This window comes from Netta rufina (assembly GCF_964035555.1).
Source record: "Netta rufina genome assembly, chromosome: 2".
Classification (NCBI taxonomy): Eukaryota; Metazoa; Chordata; class Aves; order Anseriformes; family Anatidae; genus Netta; species Netta rufina.
The window spans coordinates 970,321-985,894 of NC_140124.1; the positions used below are offsets into that span (position 1 = coordinate 970,321).

Here is a 15,574-nt window from a genome sequence, read left to right on the forward strand (position 1 = left end):
GATGTGTGATGGGCTGGTAGCTCCGTGCCCTTCTCAGATCTGCCAGGAGTCTCGAGGGGCACGGCTGGTGGCCGGTGCCACCGCGCTGCCCGCCGGGGAATTGTGCTGAGGGTCCCCTGGGTGCTGCTGTAGGTCCTCAGCAGCCCTGAGGAGCTGGGGATGAAACCTGTGGGGAGCTGCTGCTCTGAGTCCTGTCGTGTTGTGTCATTTACCTCGGGGGGCAGGCGGTAGTTAGCTTTTCAATCCACCATCAACCTTAACGAGGTTCCGGGTGATGGAGGAGGAGGTTGTGGCTCCCACGCTGCGTTCACTGCTCCCTGCCCGGCACAAAACACAAAACCCTTCGTGGCGATGACAAAACCCCAGCAATCGCTGAGAAAACCTAAACCACCCCGGGGCTTTGCGCTGCGAATCACCGTGTGCAGCAGCATGGCACCGTGCACCCCACGCTGACCAATTCCTGTACGACCCACACGCATCAGGCTGAGGTCCCCGTGCTGCTGCTGCCCTCTGGAAGAAAAGCCAGAAGTGGTAGGGCTGGCCCGAAAATAGCGCCCTGCTTCAAGGTAACAGTCGTGGTGTGAAAGCTCTCCGAGGCCAGGGCTGCACCATTCGTATTCCAACGATTGATTTTAACAGCGTGAAAGATGGGGAAGTTTGCTATTTTTAATTAAACCAGAGGCTTCCTTCAGCTGCTGCCTTGCTTTCCTTCGTCAGCTGAGTAATGGGATGCTAATGGCATCAGGATGAACGTTAGTTAGCCTGTCCCTGTTACAGGGAAAATTTTTCTTCCTCTGAGTGTTCTGATTTGGGGGAAGTTCTTCCAGAAATAGCCAACCCCTAACTGCCTTGTTCCCTCACCTCTTGTTACAGCATTGAATAATAAGGGAGAAAAAGTAAAACAAACAAACCAAGCAAACAAAAAAGCTCAAACTTCAGTCTCCATTCATTTTCTTTTTTTTTTTTTTTGCCAGCAAAACCCGAAGAGCCCAAACCAGCTGAAGCCGTGACAGGGAACGATATCACAGCGCCTCCAAACAAAGAGCTTCCTCCCAGCCCTGAGAAGAAGACAAAGGTAGGCACCGGTTCACGTTGAGCCTGTTTGCTTCTGCAGTTTTTATTTGCCAGCTTTTCTGCTTCTTAAGCCACGGCGACACAAGTTCTCTTTTCTGAGCTGCCATTTGTGAGCCACTTTGCTGGAACAAAGGCATTCAGTTAGGGAGCTGTAAACAACGCAGGCTGCAGCAAATTTGGCTGAAAATGGATTTAATGAATTCTTGGTAAGCTTTTATTTAAAGTAATGCTCTGGTTGGTGTCTGTGGTATAGAAATAGAAGACACAGTAATATTTCTGCTGTACTGATACACTTCTAGCTGTTTATAAGACATTATTTGCATTACAGACAGCACTGAGAGGTCCTGCTCAGGACCTGGTAACCTCTTATTTTGGGGCTGTTTGTGAAATAAGAGAAACCTGCCTAAGAAGCATGCAGCATTTAACAAAACCAAGCCCAAATTCTCCAAGTTAGAGTAGGGGTAGGGGCTGGGGGTGCTTGGTCCCCCCGCAGGCACTGCTCGTGTGACCCCTGGTGCTGATCAGACGAGGATTTAGAGCCTGCAATCCGTTGTGTGCATGTAATTGGAAAGCAGTGTCCTGGTTACTGCATGCGGCACTGGATGGCCAGGAGCACCCCAATTACTAATCCCAGCTTTACCAGCGATTCCTTCTGCTGCTTTGGATGTTGCTGGAATAAATCCTGCTCCCTTTGAATTGAGTGGCAGAGCTCCGCTGGGCTCCGAAGGCACCAGAGCTGCTTCGTTGTGATCTTTCCTCTGTGCTCAGAAAACAGAAAGCCAAGTTTTTTCTTTCATTTTACGTATCATTTCCATGTTCTTGCAGCTTGACGTTTTGGTTTACAATGCGCTACTTTTTGTTGTGTTTTTCTTTTTTTTTTTGTTACGCTGGATTTTGCTTTTTTTGAAAAACCATAAAGCCTGCAGCAGCCGCTCCATCAGCAAAGCCTGCGGCAACGAAAGCCAGGCCTCTGCCCGCCACCAGCCCCAAGCGGCCAGCCTCGGCCGCACCCGCCCAAAACAAAAAGCCCACGAGCCCTACTGCAGGTCCTACTTCAGCCACTGCTCCTAAACGCCCAGCCACCACCAGTACTACACGTCCCTCCACCTTAACTACAAAAGAGCCTAAACCAAAGGTAAGAGATTCTTTGCTTTTGTGGGGGAGTTCCAAGACCGTAGTTACATGTTAGCCCAGCAGCTCTTTTACCCAGAAGCCAAAGCCTAATTCTGGTGCTAAACATAGGAGGATAAGATAATGAACGTGATTCACTGCAAGACACGCACAGTTATTGGTATCAGCTTCCACTAACCCACTTACAGCCTCGGGTCCCAGGCATTTAATTGTGTCACCACAAAGGGGAAAATGAAACTTGACTGTATGAGTACGGTTTTCCTTGTGGGACTGTCAAATACACAAGATATTTCGTCATGTCTCACCATTACTAAAGGAGGGTTTTCTAAAATATAGATACACTGCAAACGCAGGATAACTGTTAAATCCTGACAGGAGCATGGGAAAGCTAAGTAAGGAGCTTTTGTATTAATATTGAGGGGGAAAAATCAGTGTGAACACGTCAGTGTTGCCCAGTGATTGTCTCTTTATGGTGTCTGGCCATTATAAAAACTGTAGAGAGATAACTGATAATAACATGTGTGTGCTTAGGAAGTGTTGGAGCTTTGTAACTCTACAGTAAGAAGCTTTGTGCACAATTCTTAGTGTTCCATCTTAATGCTCAGGGAGGTATCCACGTGCAATGTCAAGAATGGGAAATGTCCCTTGAATTTTCCCTACACCGACTCCGTGACCTTTCTGCATCGTTCAGATCTGCAGCTAGGTCCTGGGCGTGTGGAGCATCCCTCCCCTGCCCCTGCGAGTTTAAACACTGTAGAAATATAATCAGCTTTTGCCTGGAATCATATTGATGTTAAGACGAATTTTCTGCTCTCACTGAGCTTGACACATGAAATTATTTCACCTCTTATGTCTGCTTGAGATACATTGGCTGAGGTCTTATCTGGGTCTTTCTTTAGCTCTAGTCAGAAGACCTTTCTGTTCATGATTCCTTACATCCAAGTTATCGTATAGTAGAAGAACTGAAATTTGGAAGGGAATATTAAAAACTATTTCAGAAGCTTTCAGCTGATGCTTAAACACTCTTGTTTTTACTACACATTTAAGTTAAAATAACTGCATTTGAGCTTCTTGTAAAAGCTAGTTAAATGAAAATAACAAAGAATTTGAAAGCAAAGACGTAAATCTGTACTTGCTGGAGCAAAGTCAGTATCCCTCTGGGTGGAAATGCTGGCACTTGGGCAGGTAACACTGAACAACCTGCTTTGAGCTGAGCTCCCAGCAGGCAGAAGTCACTGACTGTAGTGTTTTAGGTTTTAGGACTGTAGCGTTTTAAGGAAAACCAAATTGGCCCAGATTAGTTTTTTCTGCATATCAACGTCTTCAGTTTTATTTAAGTTTTTGCATTATTCTGAATTCCTGTTTGATGTAATCACTCATGTCTTTTGCTTTCACATATTAACTCGGGATCTCAATACTTAAGAGTGTGCTTAGCTTAAAAAGTGTTTCTGCTCATGAAGGAAAGGACCCTGTTGCAACTTTATTGCTAGTGGACCCATTTTGGAAATCACTACCTTGTTCACATCTGTAAATGGACACCAAGTATTAATGCTGGAGCGGCTCTGGATGAATTCTAACACTCAGTGTGTCCAGCACTGGATGTAGTCAGCCACTTCTGCATACCTTAATTATGTTCTTTTAATTTCCTGCTTTATAATGCCTCGACAGCGCCCAGCTTACATGTTCAAGAATTTACACAGCTGTACCTTCTGTATTAGAAAGGAAGTTCAATTTATTTCTTGCTTTTTGTTGGCAAACATTTTGAAGAGCCTGTCAACGAAATTCTGGCTTTAACGCAGCCCATCCGTTTTCAGGTTACAGAAGCAAAGAGCCCAGATAAGCGGACCTCACTTTCCAAGCCTGCATCGTCTGTCACTCCTAGAACTACTGCCAAGAGCACCTCTGCTGCTCCTAAGACAACAGCAGCATCTGCAGTCACTGCAGCTGCTGGGACAAAAAGTACCACTACTTCTCCACCGAAGAGGCCGACCTGTAAGTATTCCCTTGCTTGTCTTCAGAGCTCTCTCTAAGCTGCAGGTTTTCAGTTTGCACCAGTGGTTCGCACAAAGGTGTGTGTCCATCACGTATTCCAGTACTACTGACAGATTTTTGCTCTGCTTAGGTGACCCCAATTTTATTAAAATCAGCCTCTTAGTAAACAAGATTGATATCTTCAGGTTCAAAAGAAAACCAAAACCTACAACCTGGAAATGCAGCCAGTTATGTGAAGCTGTAGCTGCTGTGAACCTGTTCTTCTGAGAGGTGTAAACTGCCCTACCTGTTAGTCAGAAGTGACCAGAGGCTTAATTATAGCTGTCTGTATTATTATATTAAAATAAATATTAACTGTCTTAATACAACAGGAGACAGGAACTTGTGCCAAAGCATGGAGACAGTGGGTTAGGCTTTTTTTCTCTCCAGAGCTTTCAGTCCAACTTGAATCAGCTTTGTGCGATTCAGAACTAATAGAATTACTGAACCTTTGATTTAAGGATGTTATTACCTCTTCACTTTGTTACAGTAACAGTTAAATTGATCACTCAAAACAATTAAAACTTGTGGAAAGCAAATCTTCAGGATGGTACTTGAAGTTCTTAAACTGGTGCTTTTAAAAAAAGAGTTGATTGGAAGTGGAGAAAAGTGTGTAGCATCCCCTTGTAGCAGACAGGTATGTCGAGATAAAGGTCTGGAAGGTGATGAAGGCAGAACTTTAAGTGAGGATGGTTATTCATTGCTGCAGGTTGCCTTGGAATGTGGCAAATCTTGGTGTATTTCTAGCTGGCTGTTCTGTAACAGGTGCCAGCTCACCTGCAGTGTGTTCTTACTGGAATTATAAGGTGAGGTCCTATAATCTTAGGCCTCAAAGTAAGTAAATCACTGAACTTTCTGTTTCTTTAGTGTCATTTTCAAAGTCTAGACATGGAAAGTTGAAAGGATTAAAAAAAAAAAAAAACAAAAAAAACCCGCAAGACACTGGATTATCTTTCAGATGCCCTAGGTTGTTTATGGGATCAAGCTATGCTTTTAGTTTTGTCAGTGAGTCTGGTCAAAATTGTTCAGAAGATGTTTGTAGCTCATGGACAGCTTGAAGCAGAACAGGAGGATTCAGGAGTTGGGCTGGCTGAAGTCTGACTTCCCACTCCATTGTGAAATGGGTGGCTTTTAGGTGGGCTTGGATGCTGTGCTTGCTTAGTTTAATTATCTCTTAGCCACACAAAGATGAACTGCTGTGAGGAAAGAGCTTCACCTTCTTTCTCTGCGTGGACTCTGTTTTTTTTTCCTCTTCATTAGTGCTGGAAGAATTTGGAGCTGAAATCACATCAGCTTCATCCAAAAGCGGTGTCCCATCCTGGGCACTGCTGCCAAAGAGGGAATTTCCCACGAGTTTAACGGAGTCAGCAAGAAACATGAGCAGAATATTAGCCTCATGAAAACATTATTTCCACTCACCTTAACAGTTCGAGAGATTTACCTTCAGATGAAAATACACTTAAGTGTTTTCAAGTCTTTTCAAGTGACTGGATCTCATCAGTCCTTTATCCAAATTTGCCAATAAACGGGTAAAAATTAATGAATACTAGTTGCCTTGCTCTGAGTCCCAAATTTGGTCGTTTATCCAAATTTGCCAGTAAACAGGTAAAAACTGATGCATGTTAGTTGCTTTGCTCTGAGTCCCAAAGCATGAATTCGTAACCCATCTTTCCCAAAAGAACAACAGTGTTAGAACTGTGTTCAAACATATTACACCAGATGGACATCCCCCACTTTTTGCTCTAGGGGAAAATATAATGAATCCTGCACAGAGGAAGCAGTGCACTTTCCAAGAGCCACGTATCTTACCTAATCCTGTGGCCATTCCTGTAAAATTCATTTTGTGTGGTCTTCTATGCAAACCGTAGCACAGAATGCTTTACACATTTTAATGAGTTCAGCTGAGTTAATTTCTCCTTCCAAAACTGAGAGACAAACAAAGAAGGGTTTTCTGATGCCATTTGAAAGGAGATGGAGCCAGTGATGCAGAGACACAGAAAAGTTGTTCCAAGTGCTGAGATGGACGGCGGGAGAGGTTCTGCACCCGAGAGCGTGGAGGGACAGTGCCAAGGAACAGCGAGAGCCCTGGGTGGGCGATGGAGAGCTGAGGACAGCTGGAGAAACTCCATCAGGAGGCAGAGCAGTTTTGTCTGGATCTGGGAATGCTTGGGGCAGTCATGAATGGTTAAAAAATAAATAAAAATGAGGCTTCTTTTGGGAGAGGAGAAAGCAAGGGCGTGAGATAGGGGATGGTGTGAAGCCACAAAGCGAGCCGAAAAGCAACAACTCAGGCTGGGCAGAGCAGATTCAGCTTCAGCGAGGTGCAGAGCTGCAGGTGATGGAGGACTGGATCTCTGCTGGTCACAGCTTCGTTTCTCACAACCCAGCATGAGGCCAGATTAAAAGTTTCTGGCTAAAGGTGGTATTTCAGAAGGAAATCGGCTCTCGCTTTTCAGGTGTCAAAAGAGAGTCCCTTTCTTGTGGTTCGCTCAAATATTCAGTCATGCTCAGCACACAAAAACGTGTGAATTGTGGCTTGTTTGGAAGTTGTGTGGTTTCATGTCAGTCACTTCCTCTCCTAAACAAGAGGCATGGGTTGAGTGGCGCGGGGTTTATTTCTTTATCTGCATTTAGGCTTTCCCCCTGGCTGTGAAAACGAGGGCTGTGTTTGTGTAAGAGCACTTTGTTGGTACAGATGTTTCTGCAGTAGCTTTATCAGGTCTTTGACGTTACCTGCTAGTAACACAGATCGTGTTCTGGCATTTGGCTCCCCGCTGACACGAGGGGAAATATTCACCTCTCCTGGTGTACCCAAGTAGCATCATAGTCCGTCTGTCTTCACGTACCTTCTCTCCATGTAGTCATTTTCCCAGCTAAAGTTGAGGTCTCAGGGAGGGAGATAAGGTTGGTTTGACAGGGCCTTTTGGAAGGGATTGGTATTAATTATGTATCTATCTATCCTTCAGGCCTGATTAAATTATTCCGATGTGTTTCATCTCGTTAGCTAGTGTCTTAGCGGTGCTGTTTAACTTCACGCTTTTAGCAAAGTCTGGGTGGAATGATCCAGGCTAACCTGACCCATGGTTATCTGCCTGTTTTGCTTGTTCTTCTCTATACTGGCATTTCATAAAATACCCTGCCAGCTACTTGAGTTTATTGAAAAATGTAAGGCTGCTAATGGAAATTAAATATTAGAGGATAGAGGACCTTCATAGTCTCTAACTTACTTCGATTTTCCCGTTTGGTATTTCTTGTTAATGTTGCTTTCATTTGGCTATTGAAACGAAGCAGACCTTAGCCAAATCATCGATAGCAAAAACTACAATTTCATTATCAAAGAGCTCTTCGAAATAAGGCTCTGTTTATATTTTCCAGTCTGTGATTTTTCCTTGATCAGTTTTGTGTATGGTTTCGTTCTGCTTTGAGAAATGTGGATGTGTTCCTGGTTTGGACTGTCCTCTGTCTGTGTGGACTGTAATCAGGTCATGACCACTGGTGTTTGCCCAAAGGCACATTTGCAGTTTAGTGACTGATTTTTATTTTTATATAATTAGAGTAGGGACCACAGCGTGTAATAACTTCTGTGCACGAAAATTGGCATTGGTTAGAACGGATCTGGCAATGATGCCAAGGTTAGAGCTGGACAAATGTGATTCTGCTCTTGCTATTTAGTAAAGAAGGGCTTTTTAAGAAATAAAATTAGGTCAGAGTTTAAATAATGTTTGAGTGAGTGCTGTCAGATTCGGGAAATTATTTTAAGAAAAAATATGTAAACTCAAAAAAAAGCAAACTCACACGACACACTCAAGTGTGTTGCATCATCGAGTGATGATCCTTTTGGTCCTTTCGATGAATTGATCCTTTTGCTGGAAAAGACAAGTGGATTGCTGCTGTGATGGGGACCTCAGCCCAGCGTTCGCAGAGAGCAGGTCATTCTTGAGATGCTTTCTCTCAAGCAGCATGTTCGAAACAGGGACAGTGGGTAAAAAGGACCATCAGGACGTGATGACCTCCAGGGGAAGCTGTGCCAGGATCCCGGGCTTCTCATCTGTGCAAACTGGCTTTCACTCTGAGATACTAACCTGTGTGCTTTCGTTGGGCAGCTATCAAGACTGATGCGAAACCTGCAGATGCCAAGAAGCCCGCTGCAAAGTCACCCTCAGGTAATTTTGCTGTTTCCATCTAATCCAAATCCCCTTTGTTTGCGGCTGTGTTAATTAAGCAGGCCACTGTACATCTTCAGGATGCTGAGGACGTTTGTGTAAATGGCATCTGACCCACCTTTCCCCCCCCTCCCTCTAACTATCGCTGTGATCATTGTAGCAGACTTGGCCCGCCCTAAGAGCGCTTCTGGAAATGCAGTAAAAAGTAGTGCCACCACTCCCACCACCACCTCAAGCGCACCTAGTTTACCTGGAGCAGCCACCAGCCGTCCCAAACCCAAGCCTGCTGCAACCAAACCCACTACGACCTCAACTGCAACTGCGGATGCTAAAAAAACAACTGCTAAGGCTCCGGCTAAACCCAGCACTGTTTCCAAGCCTCCTCGCCCAACCAGCAGTGTTTCTGCTCCAGATCTGAAAAATGTACGTTCCAAAATCGGATCAACAGATAATATTAAACATCAGCCTGGTGGAGGAAAGGTAAGGTTCTTCAACCTGATACCGATATGCTCCTTGGAACTGTAGCTCCTAAGCGTTGTGGGTGCTCTTTGCTAATTTTGGTGGCTGTATCCTCACTGCTCTTCTCATATTTGTACTCAGCAGAGCTCCTCTTTGGATTCTTGGTTTCTGCAGAGGGCATTAACAAAGCATTGGTAGTAGGGTGCAGAAGGAATCCACCTTAAAAGCCTGCCTGGTGTTTACTGGCACATGTACAGGAATTCAAACCTTTGGGTTCTGTTTTTCTGTCGTACATCCCAACATAGGAAAGAGTTGGTATCGAAAGCTCAAACACTGTTTATATTCCAAAACCGCCTTTGAGTAGAGGAATTGAGTCTGGTGAATGGTACATTAGGTGGAATGATGCACTGTGATGCAGGACATCTGGGTTCGGGTGCGAGTTCCACAGCACCTTTCCCAGCTGTAGGAACAGGGACTCCGCTCAACTTGTCAGACCTAGAGCTGAAATGAAAAGGAAACATTTACTGCTCCTCAGATAAGTCCTGGTGGCCACAAGGAAAGAAGAGATTAGTGATGAAGGAGCTGTAGGGAGTGGTGTGTACATAGATCAAACTTGAGGCTCTCAATTAGTCACGATCTTATATTAAATTTTCACTGTGAGCATCTACCACGGACATGGTAAAGGTCTGGGGCTATGCCCCAAACCCTTCTGAGGGTTTACATCATTTTGTGGATATGCATGATCATAAAACCTTTAGTGGGTATTGTACAACAGGTACCCCATCTCTGCCTGACAACACGCATTAGCAGCTTGCGCGCAGTCAGAGGGCTTTAATTTCCACAAAGTGGAACTAATTTGCCCGCTTGCCTTTGCTGCAGGTCTGCTGTAATGAGTAACCCAGCATATAACTTTAATCTGACGCCGAGAGAGTTCATTTCATGCTGGGAGCTTTAATCTCCTCTGAGGCACATGAAAGTCAAGGGCATTCTTGGGCTGTGGTGCTGCATGTCACAGAGATACACGCATGGAATTATTCCTCAGGGTTAAGGATATCTTAGCTGTACAGCATCATAGGATGGTCCTCAGCGCTTGGAGCTCGAGAAGACAAAACTTCCACTCTGTGAACAGGACAGTGATGCTTTCAAATCGGGTTCAACTTGCAATATATAACATTGGAAGGTGACAGATCCTTCTAACATCTGTTCAAAGAGAAGGCGTCAGCCTGGTCCCTGATTTCAGACCGTGCTGGGGTTCTGGAGGACTGCAGAGCTTTTTAGCTTGCAGGGTTGTGGTGTTGGTTTGAGAGGATTTATTTTTACATTCAGTTTTACTGTCCGTTGTTTTGTTGTTATTTTCAGAGCGGTAAATCCTGCTTTTGAAGAAAACTGTCCGTTTTGTAGTCTTATTTATGCTGGATGTGTTCAGAGTACGAGAACACCTAGGGAGTGCTGAGGCTTTTTATTTGCTCTGCTGGTGGGTTAGTGAATTGGAGGATTTCTGCTCACCCCCCAGAACACAGGGTCCGCTGCTCCTATTCGGACCCAGATTACCAAAAAATGGATTATTACCAAAATTACCAAAAAAAATGGATGTTCAGCTAGTCGCTGATTTTTTCTAAAACCCATACATTTGTGTTCAGTTTTCTGTTTAGCAAGATCAGTCAGGTCCGCCTGCATTCGATTAGCGAAAAATAAATAATAAATCATCTGCTAATCCCAAAGCCTGAGTCACCCCCGTGTGGGGGTGAGAAATCAGAGGTGGGAGCACAGCCCATCTGTGTCCAGCTGAGCTCTGGAGCTCCGAGGCAAAGAAAGCTGGCCCGTGGATGTGCTCTGAGACCTGCGCAGTGCCCTCCGAGTGAAGGAGGTGGTCCTGAGCTGCTGCCGGGTTCCTGAGGGATGGATTGAGTTTTTTCACACCGTGCTGAGCACTGTGTTCGCTTGGAGACCTGTCAGCGTGGCCACAGGGGAAATAACGGCATGCTGATGAAGGGCACCTACGAGTTCTTGGAGGAATGGAGAATTTGTCCCATTTATTGCTCTGTGCCTCCGCTGTGCCAGCCCATTTTGGAGCAGCACTGCTCCCCCTCCTGCTGGCTCCTGGACGTGAGATTTGCTTTGCTGACAGCGACAGCACGTACAAGTTCTCCCGGGTTGGCCACTCCGCTGGTTTTATTGGGGTGGCTTTGTGTTCCCGTACTTTCCTGCCCGCACGTTTGCTTTTGCTGGTTGAAATCATCCATTTGTCTCCATCTAGGGGAAAGTAGAGAAAAAGCCAGAATCGGCTGCTGCTGCACGAAAGCCTGAACCCAATGCGGTCTCTAAAATGGCTACAGCTAAAACAACCGTAACAAAAGAGGGTGCCCCAAAACAGCCCAATGGGAAAGTGAGTTTATTTCAGACTTTTCTCTGTGGGAGACGAAGGAAAACATTTCCATTTTGAGTCACTTTCCCTCCTCTTCAACTCTTCTGCTTTCTCCTGTCAGTGTCACTGTTCCCTGCACAGACACTTCTCCCGTTCTTTCTAAAGCCTGAGATGTTCCCAGTTGAGCACATCAGAGCTCACTACGGTGGATAACTTTTCAATGCCTGCTATAAAACATTTTCAGCGTAGTCTTCCCTTTTAGATGGGCTTAATTTTGAGTTGGAAGTTTCCCTTCTACATACACAACACGAGTGTGTAACTGAGCCAAGAGCTTTGCTCCGGCACTGCTTGTTTTCACGCCGATGGCAGAACATTGAGGATATTTTTAATGTCTTCCCGGTGATGTTCCCAGCCTGGCTGCACCAAAACCCCTTACCTGCACCTTAGGCAGTCCCCGTTTGGTGGGTAACTCCGTCGTGATACCGCAGTGTGTGAGCCACCCAGGCCCAGTGCCCGTACTGCAGGTCCCGGGCAGGATTCGTCAGGCAGAGCCTGTTAGAGACCGGCCAGGTTTGTGCCTCTAAGGAAGCCAGTAAACCAACAGAAATTTAAGAGAAAAAGTACATTTTCATAACTTCTGTTGTACCGAATCCAGTCTTTCAGAACTGGCTGAGTAGCTTCTGGAAACCCGCTAAAGTGAGGATCTTCTGGTGGTTCCTTTTGTGCTCTGAATTGATCACCTCCTCCTAGCAAATACTCCAGGACACAGCTTCTGCCACGTTCTGTGCTGTTAAATAACTCCCAGACTAAACACGTGTTGTAACTAACCCTGTGTAAACGTAGACCTGTTGCTCTAACTCAGTTACTTCACCCTGGTGAATAAAGCCAGCATTTAGCATCCTCTTGTTGTATTCTGAAAAAAAAAAAAAAAGAGTCCTTTTAGCTTAAAGGAGAAACTCTGCATCTATTTAATGAACGTCAGGCTTGTCTGATAAAATTTAACTGAAGGTCTGACAGCCTTCACTGGAAAACTATTTCTCAGACTGGGTTTTACTGCCCAGAGCTTCTGAGAGGCCTTACCCAGGACTGGAGTCAGTCCCGGCAAGCAGAAATCACTGAAGTGCAGACACGGACCTGAAATTAGGACAGTGCAAACACGGACATGAAAGACACAGACCAAAAGTGAGTACAGTGCAGACTCCAGAAATGAATTCAGTGCAGACACGGACCAGAAGTGAGCACAGTGCAGCCCCTCACCAGCTCTGAGCTCTGCTGGAAGCAGCAGCCCCGTGTTTTCCATCCGTGGAGGACGGAGGCGGCCGAGCTGCTTCTCGCCGCTCGGATTTGTGCCTCCACGTGCTCGGGGCAGCTCTCACCAGCGAGCTCCCTCCCAGGAAGCCTCGTGTGGGGCTGGTGAGGACCCAGCTCGTGGCAGGCAGGCCCCGGTGCTGACCCCCAGCACCCGGGCAGTGGTGGCAGCGCTTCTGCTCTCGCACTAACACCGTCTGTGCAGCCTCTCGTTTCGCTCACCTTTTTTTTCTCACTCTCCTCCTCAGTTGCTTTCACACCTAACACTAAAGTCGGATTGAGCTTAACACAACTCCTCGTTTACCCACCATGTTAGAGCATCCTCTCCAGCCTGCCGTATGACAACTCTAACCAGTCCTCTTCCCTTGTGTTGTTTTCCATTCTGTAACATTCTAGGTCCAGATAGTCTCCAAAAAAGCGAACTACAGCCATGTTCAGTCCAAGTGTGGTTCCAAGGACAATATTAAGCATGTCCCTGGAGGTGGGAATGTAAGTATGGGCTCTGGGCAAGCTGTCTTTCTACTAACTCCTTCTCTCGTATCATGTTTTGTGTCAGTCAGTCTATAGATAGCCCTGTTCTGGGCAGAAAGGTATGGCAGAGCTTCAGGGCTTCTGGAAATAAAGTAGGCTGGCGATTTTTTTTCCCCCTTGGGCTGCTAGGTTGAATACAGGGGTGTGTGGGTCCTGGTGCACAGCAGCACGAATGCTCCTGACCTATTTCTCGCATGGTTTCCGTGGTATTAATTGAGCAAATGTGGGATGTGCACATTGCTGACCCCAGGAGTTAGTTCGCTGTGGATTCCCTCCGTAGTCAATGGAGGCACCTCATCAGTCTCTGACCTGCTTTTGATGTCTGGTTGTAGATGAAATGAATCGTGGCCTGGAACTGCCTATTGCTCTTCACTGGCTAGTAGAGCGAGTAAGTAAAATTAATCTGACTCAGATTAATTTTGCTTCATGCTTTGCAAGAAGGGAGACTTCAAAAAAAGGAGGAAGAAAAGACTGGGACTTAATCTTTGAGCTGTGATTAACTTCTAAATGTAAAGGCTACTGGTGTCTCTGGCAACAGAGCTGAGCTTGTTAAATGGAAGGCTAATCTTCTGTCTGTGTCCTTGGTTTGGCTTATTATGTCCTGAAAGTGTCTGGCCAAAAAAAAGTGCTGCTGGATGGTCGGTGCGTTCTGGTTGGCATCAGGCTCAGCAGATGGAGGTGCTCCGTAGGTCCCGACTGCTGCAAACTGCTGGGGCCACTTTTCCTGGAAAACCTATGTGTATATGTCTAGCTGGCTGAATCTTTACCCTACGTGACCAGTTCTTCCTTAAACCTCGGGCACGTCTCTGCCCTCCTTGCTTTTCAGCTTGCTGGTTCTCACCAGTGGGATTTGCTGTTATTTGGTATTTCAGTGACGTGCCCAGTATTTATGGGAGCGCACGCACACGTGTGTGGAGCTTTCCCATAGAAAGGCTCACACAGGAAAATTCTCTGCTTTGCAAAACAGGAAGAAAACCTGATGTTGAGAGCACTGTGTGAATTGGGTGCCCTCATAGTGCTGGTTTGCAGTTAAGCATGTTTCTGCTGCTCCCGTTTGTGCACTCAGAGGAGCTGTATTTTATTTTCTGTTGCCACTCTTACTTCACAGTCTTTCAGTGGCCAATAGATCTTACATGTGCTTCCTTTTCTGGGGCCGACAGAGATGTGCTTTAATGTGGAGGATATTTTTCTTGCTAGATAACTACATTGAGGAACTCTTTCTTCTAAGAAATCACCAGACCTTTCTTCTTTATGTTTTGTTCTTCTGTCCTTGGAGTGTTTTCAACTCCAGAGGACACGTGTGTGCCCACTTTCTTTTTCTCGACCACACTCCTCTTTTACCACTACAGTTTTTCTCCTTACTTAAGGTTTTTACTTGGAGAATAAAGTGCTTATTCTTTCCAGGTTCCACATGCCCAAAGCCAGCTTCAGGTAGTTGTTCCCAGCCATGCAACGCCCCCAGACCCAGCCCAGGCAGTACCAGTGTGAGTAGAAGAGGCACAGAGGCCAGTCTGGCTTCCTACAAAAGTGGTTCCTCTCACTCATTTTTATATCTACTCACTCTGGGGCACTGTAATAGTAGTGTCCTCTTCCCAGATGTTTTTTTTTTTTGTTCAAATAGTTACGATGATCACTTCTGATGGAAGATTTCCTGATGCTCAATTCCCGAACCACACTGCTGATGGGGATGTCTGGAAAGTCCATTGTCTGTGGCTTCAGTAAAAGCTTGTAGGAATCCTCTGGACAAGAGGTGTGGTTCGTAGCACATTATGGTTCAGCTTTAGGGTTGCTCTGGTAGACGTGGTCGACAGCCTACCTAAGTGGAGTTGTTCCTATCAGGCATTATGGTTGGAGGCACCTCTGGGTCCCTCTGGCCCAAGCCCTGCTCCAGGGTGCCCAGCACCATGCCCAGATGGCTTTTGAGGCTCTTCAAGGAAGGAAGCCACCAGAAATAACTTCTCCCCTCCAAGATACCCAAGAAGCCACGTTCAAAAGCAGTAGATACCCTTCATATTTTTATTACATTTCACAGAAATACCATGGCACAAAGACAGACAAATTTCCTGGGCAAAAGCTTTTGTTGTGCTTCTGTATTTTTCTGCTCTCATTTTAAAGAAAACAACAGTAAAGACACAAATTTTCCAAAGTGCACAGAGCATACGTATTGTTGAAAATTCAACCAAGGTGATTTGGAATTTACATCTGGTTTCTCTACCCTTTGGCTTTACCTGCTCAGATGGATCGGGGAGTGGTCAGAGATACGATACAAAATGTAAAACAAGGTGAGGGTCACACTGCCTCTGAAAACCTCTGGATCGAGCTTTGAGGTCTAAGATTTACTTGGCATCAGAGTCTGAGCATTTGGCTCTACAGATGCAAGCCCAGCCATTTATCTCATCTCCCACTGCAAGCTGAAAACAACTCACATCAGAAATCTTACAAGAAATACACTTCCATTTAGGTATAATTGTTTGGATCCCTGGGTGAAATCATGAATAGTCATAACTGGGTA

General features: G+C 45.6%; 1 protein-coding gene across 8 annotated transcripts in view; it reads left to right on the plus strand.

Annotated features, from left to right (window-relative positions):
* The window catches only part of MAP4 (microtubule associated protein 4), a 142,006-nt gene that overhangs the window by 118,376 nt on the left and 8,056 nt on the right, over nucleotides 1–15,574 (plus strand). For 6 of the 8 annotated variants that reach the window (XM_084282253.1, XM_084282255.1, XM_084282260.1 and 3 more), the window contains 6 exons: nucleotides 975–1,075; nucleotides 1,994–2,209; nucleotides 4,020–4,197; nucleotides 8,340–8,399; nucleotides 8,560–8,879; nucleotides 12,928–13,020. In XM_084282253.1, the coding sequence (XP_084138379.1) occupies nucleotides 975–1,075; nucleotides 1,994–2,209; nucleotides 4,020–4,197; nucleotides 8,340–8,399; nucleotides 8,560–8,879; nucleotides 12,928–13,020 (968 nt within the window). The remainder of the gene's footprint in view (nucleotides 1–974; nucleotides 1,076–1,993; nucleotides 2,210–4,019; nucleotides 4,198–8,339; nucleotides 8,400–8,559; nucleotides 8,880–12,927; nucleotides 13,021–15,574) is intronic. The other 2 variants (XM_084282257.1, XM_084282258.1) reach the window with 2 other exon arrangements.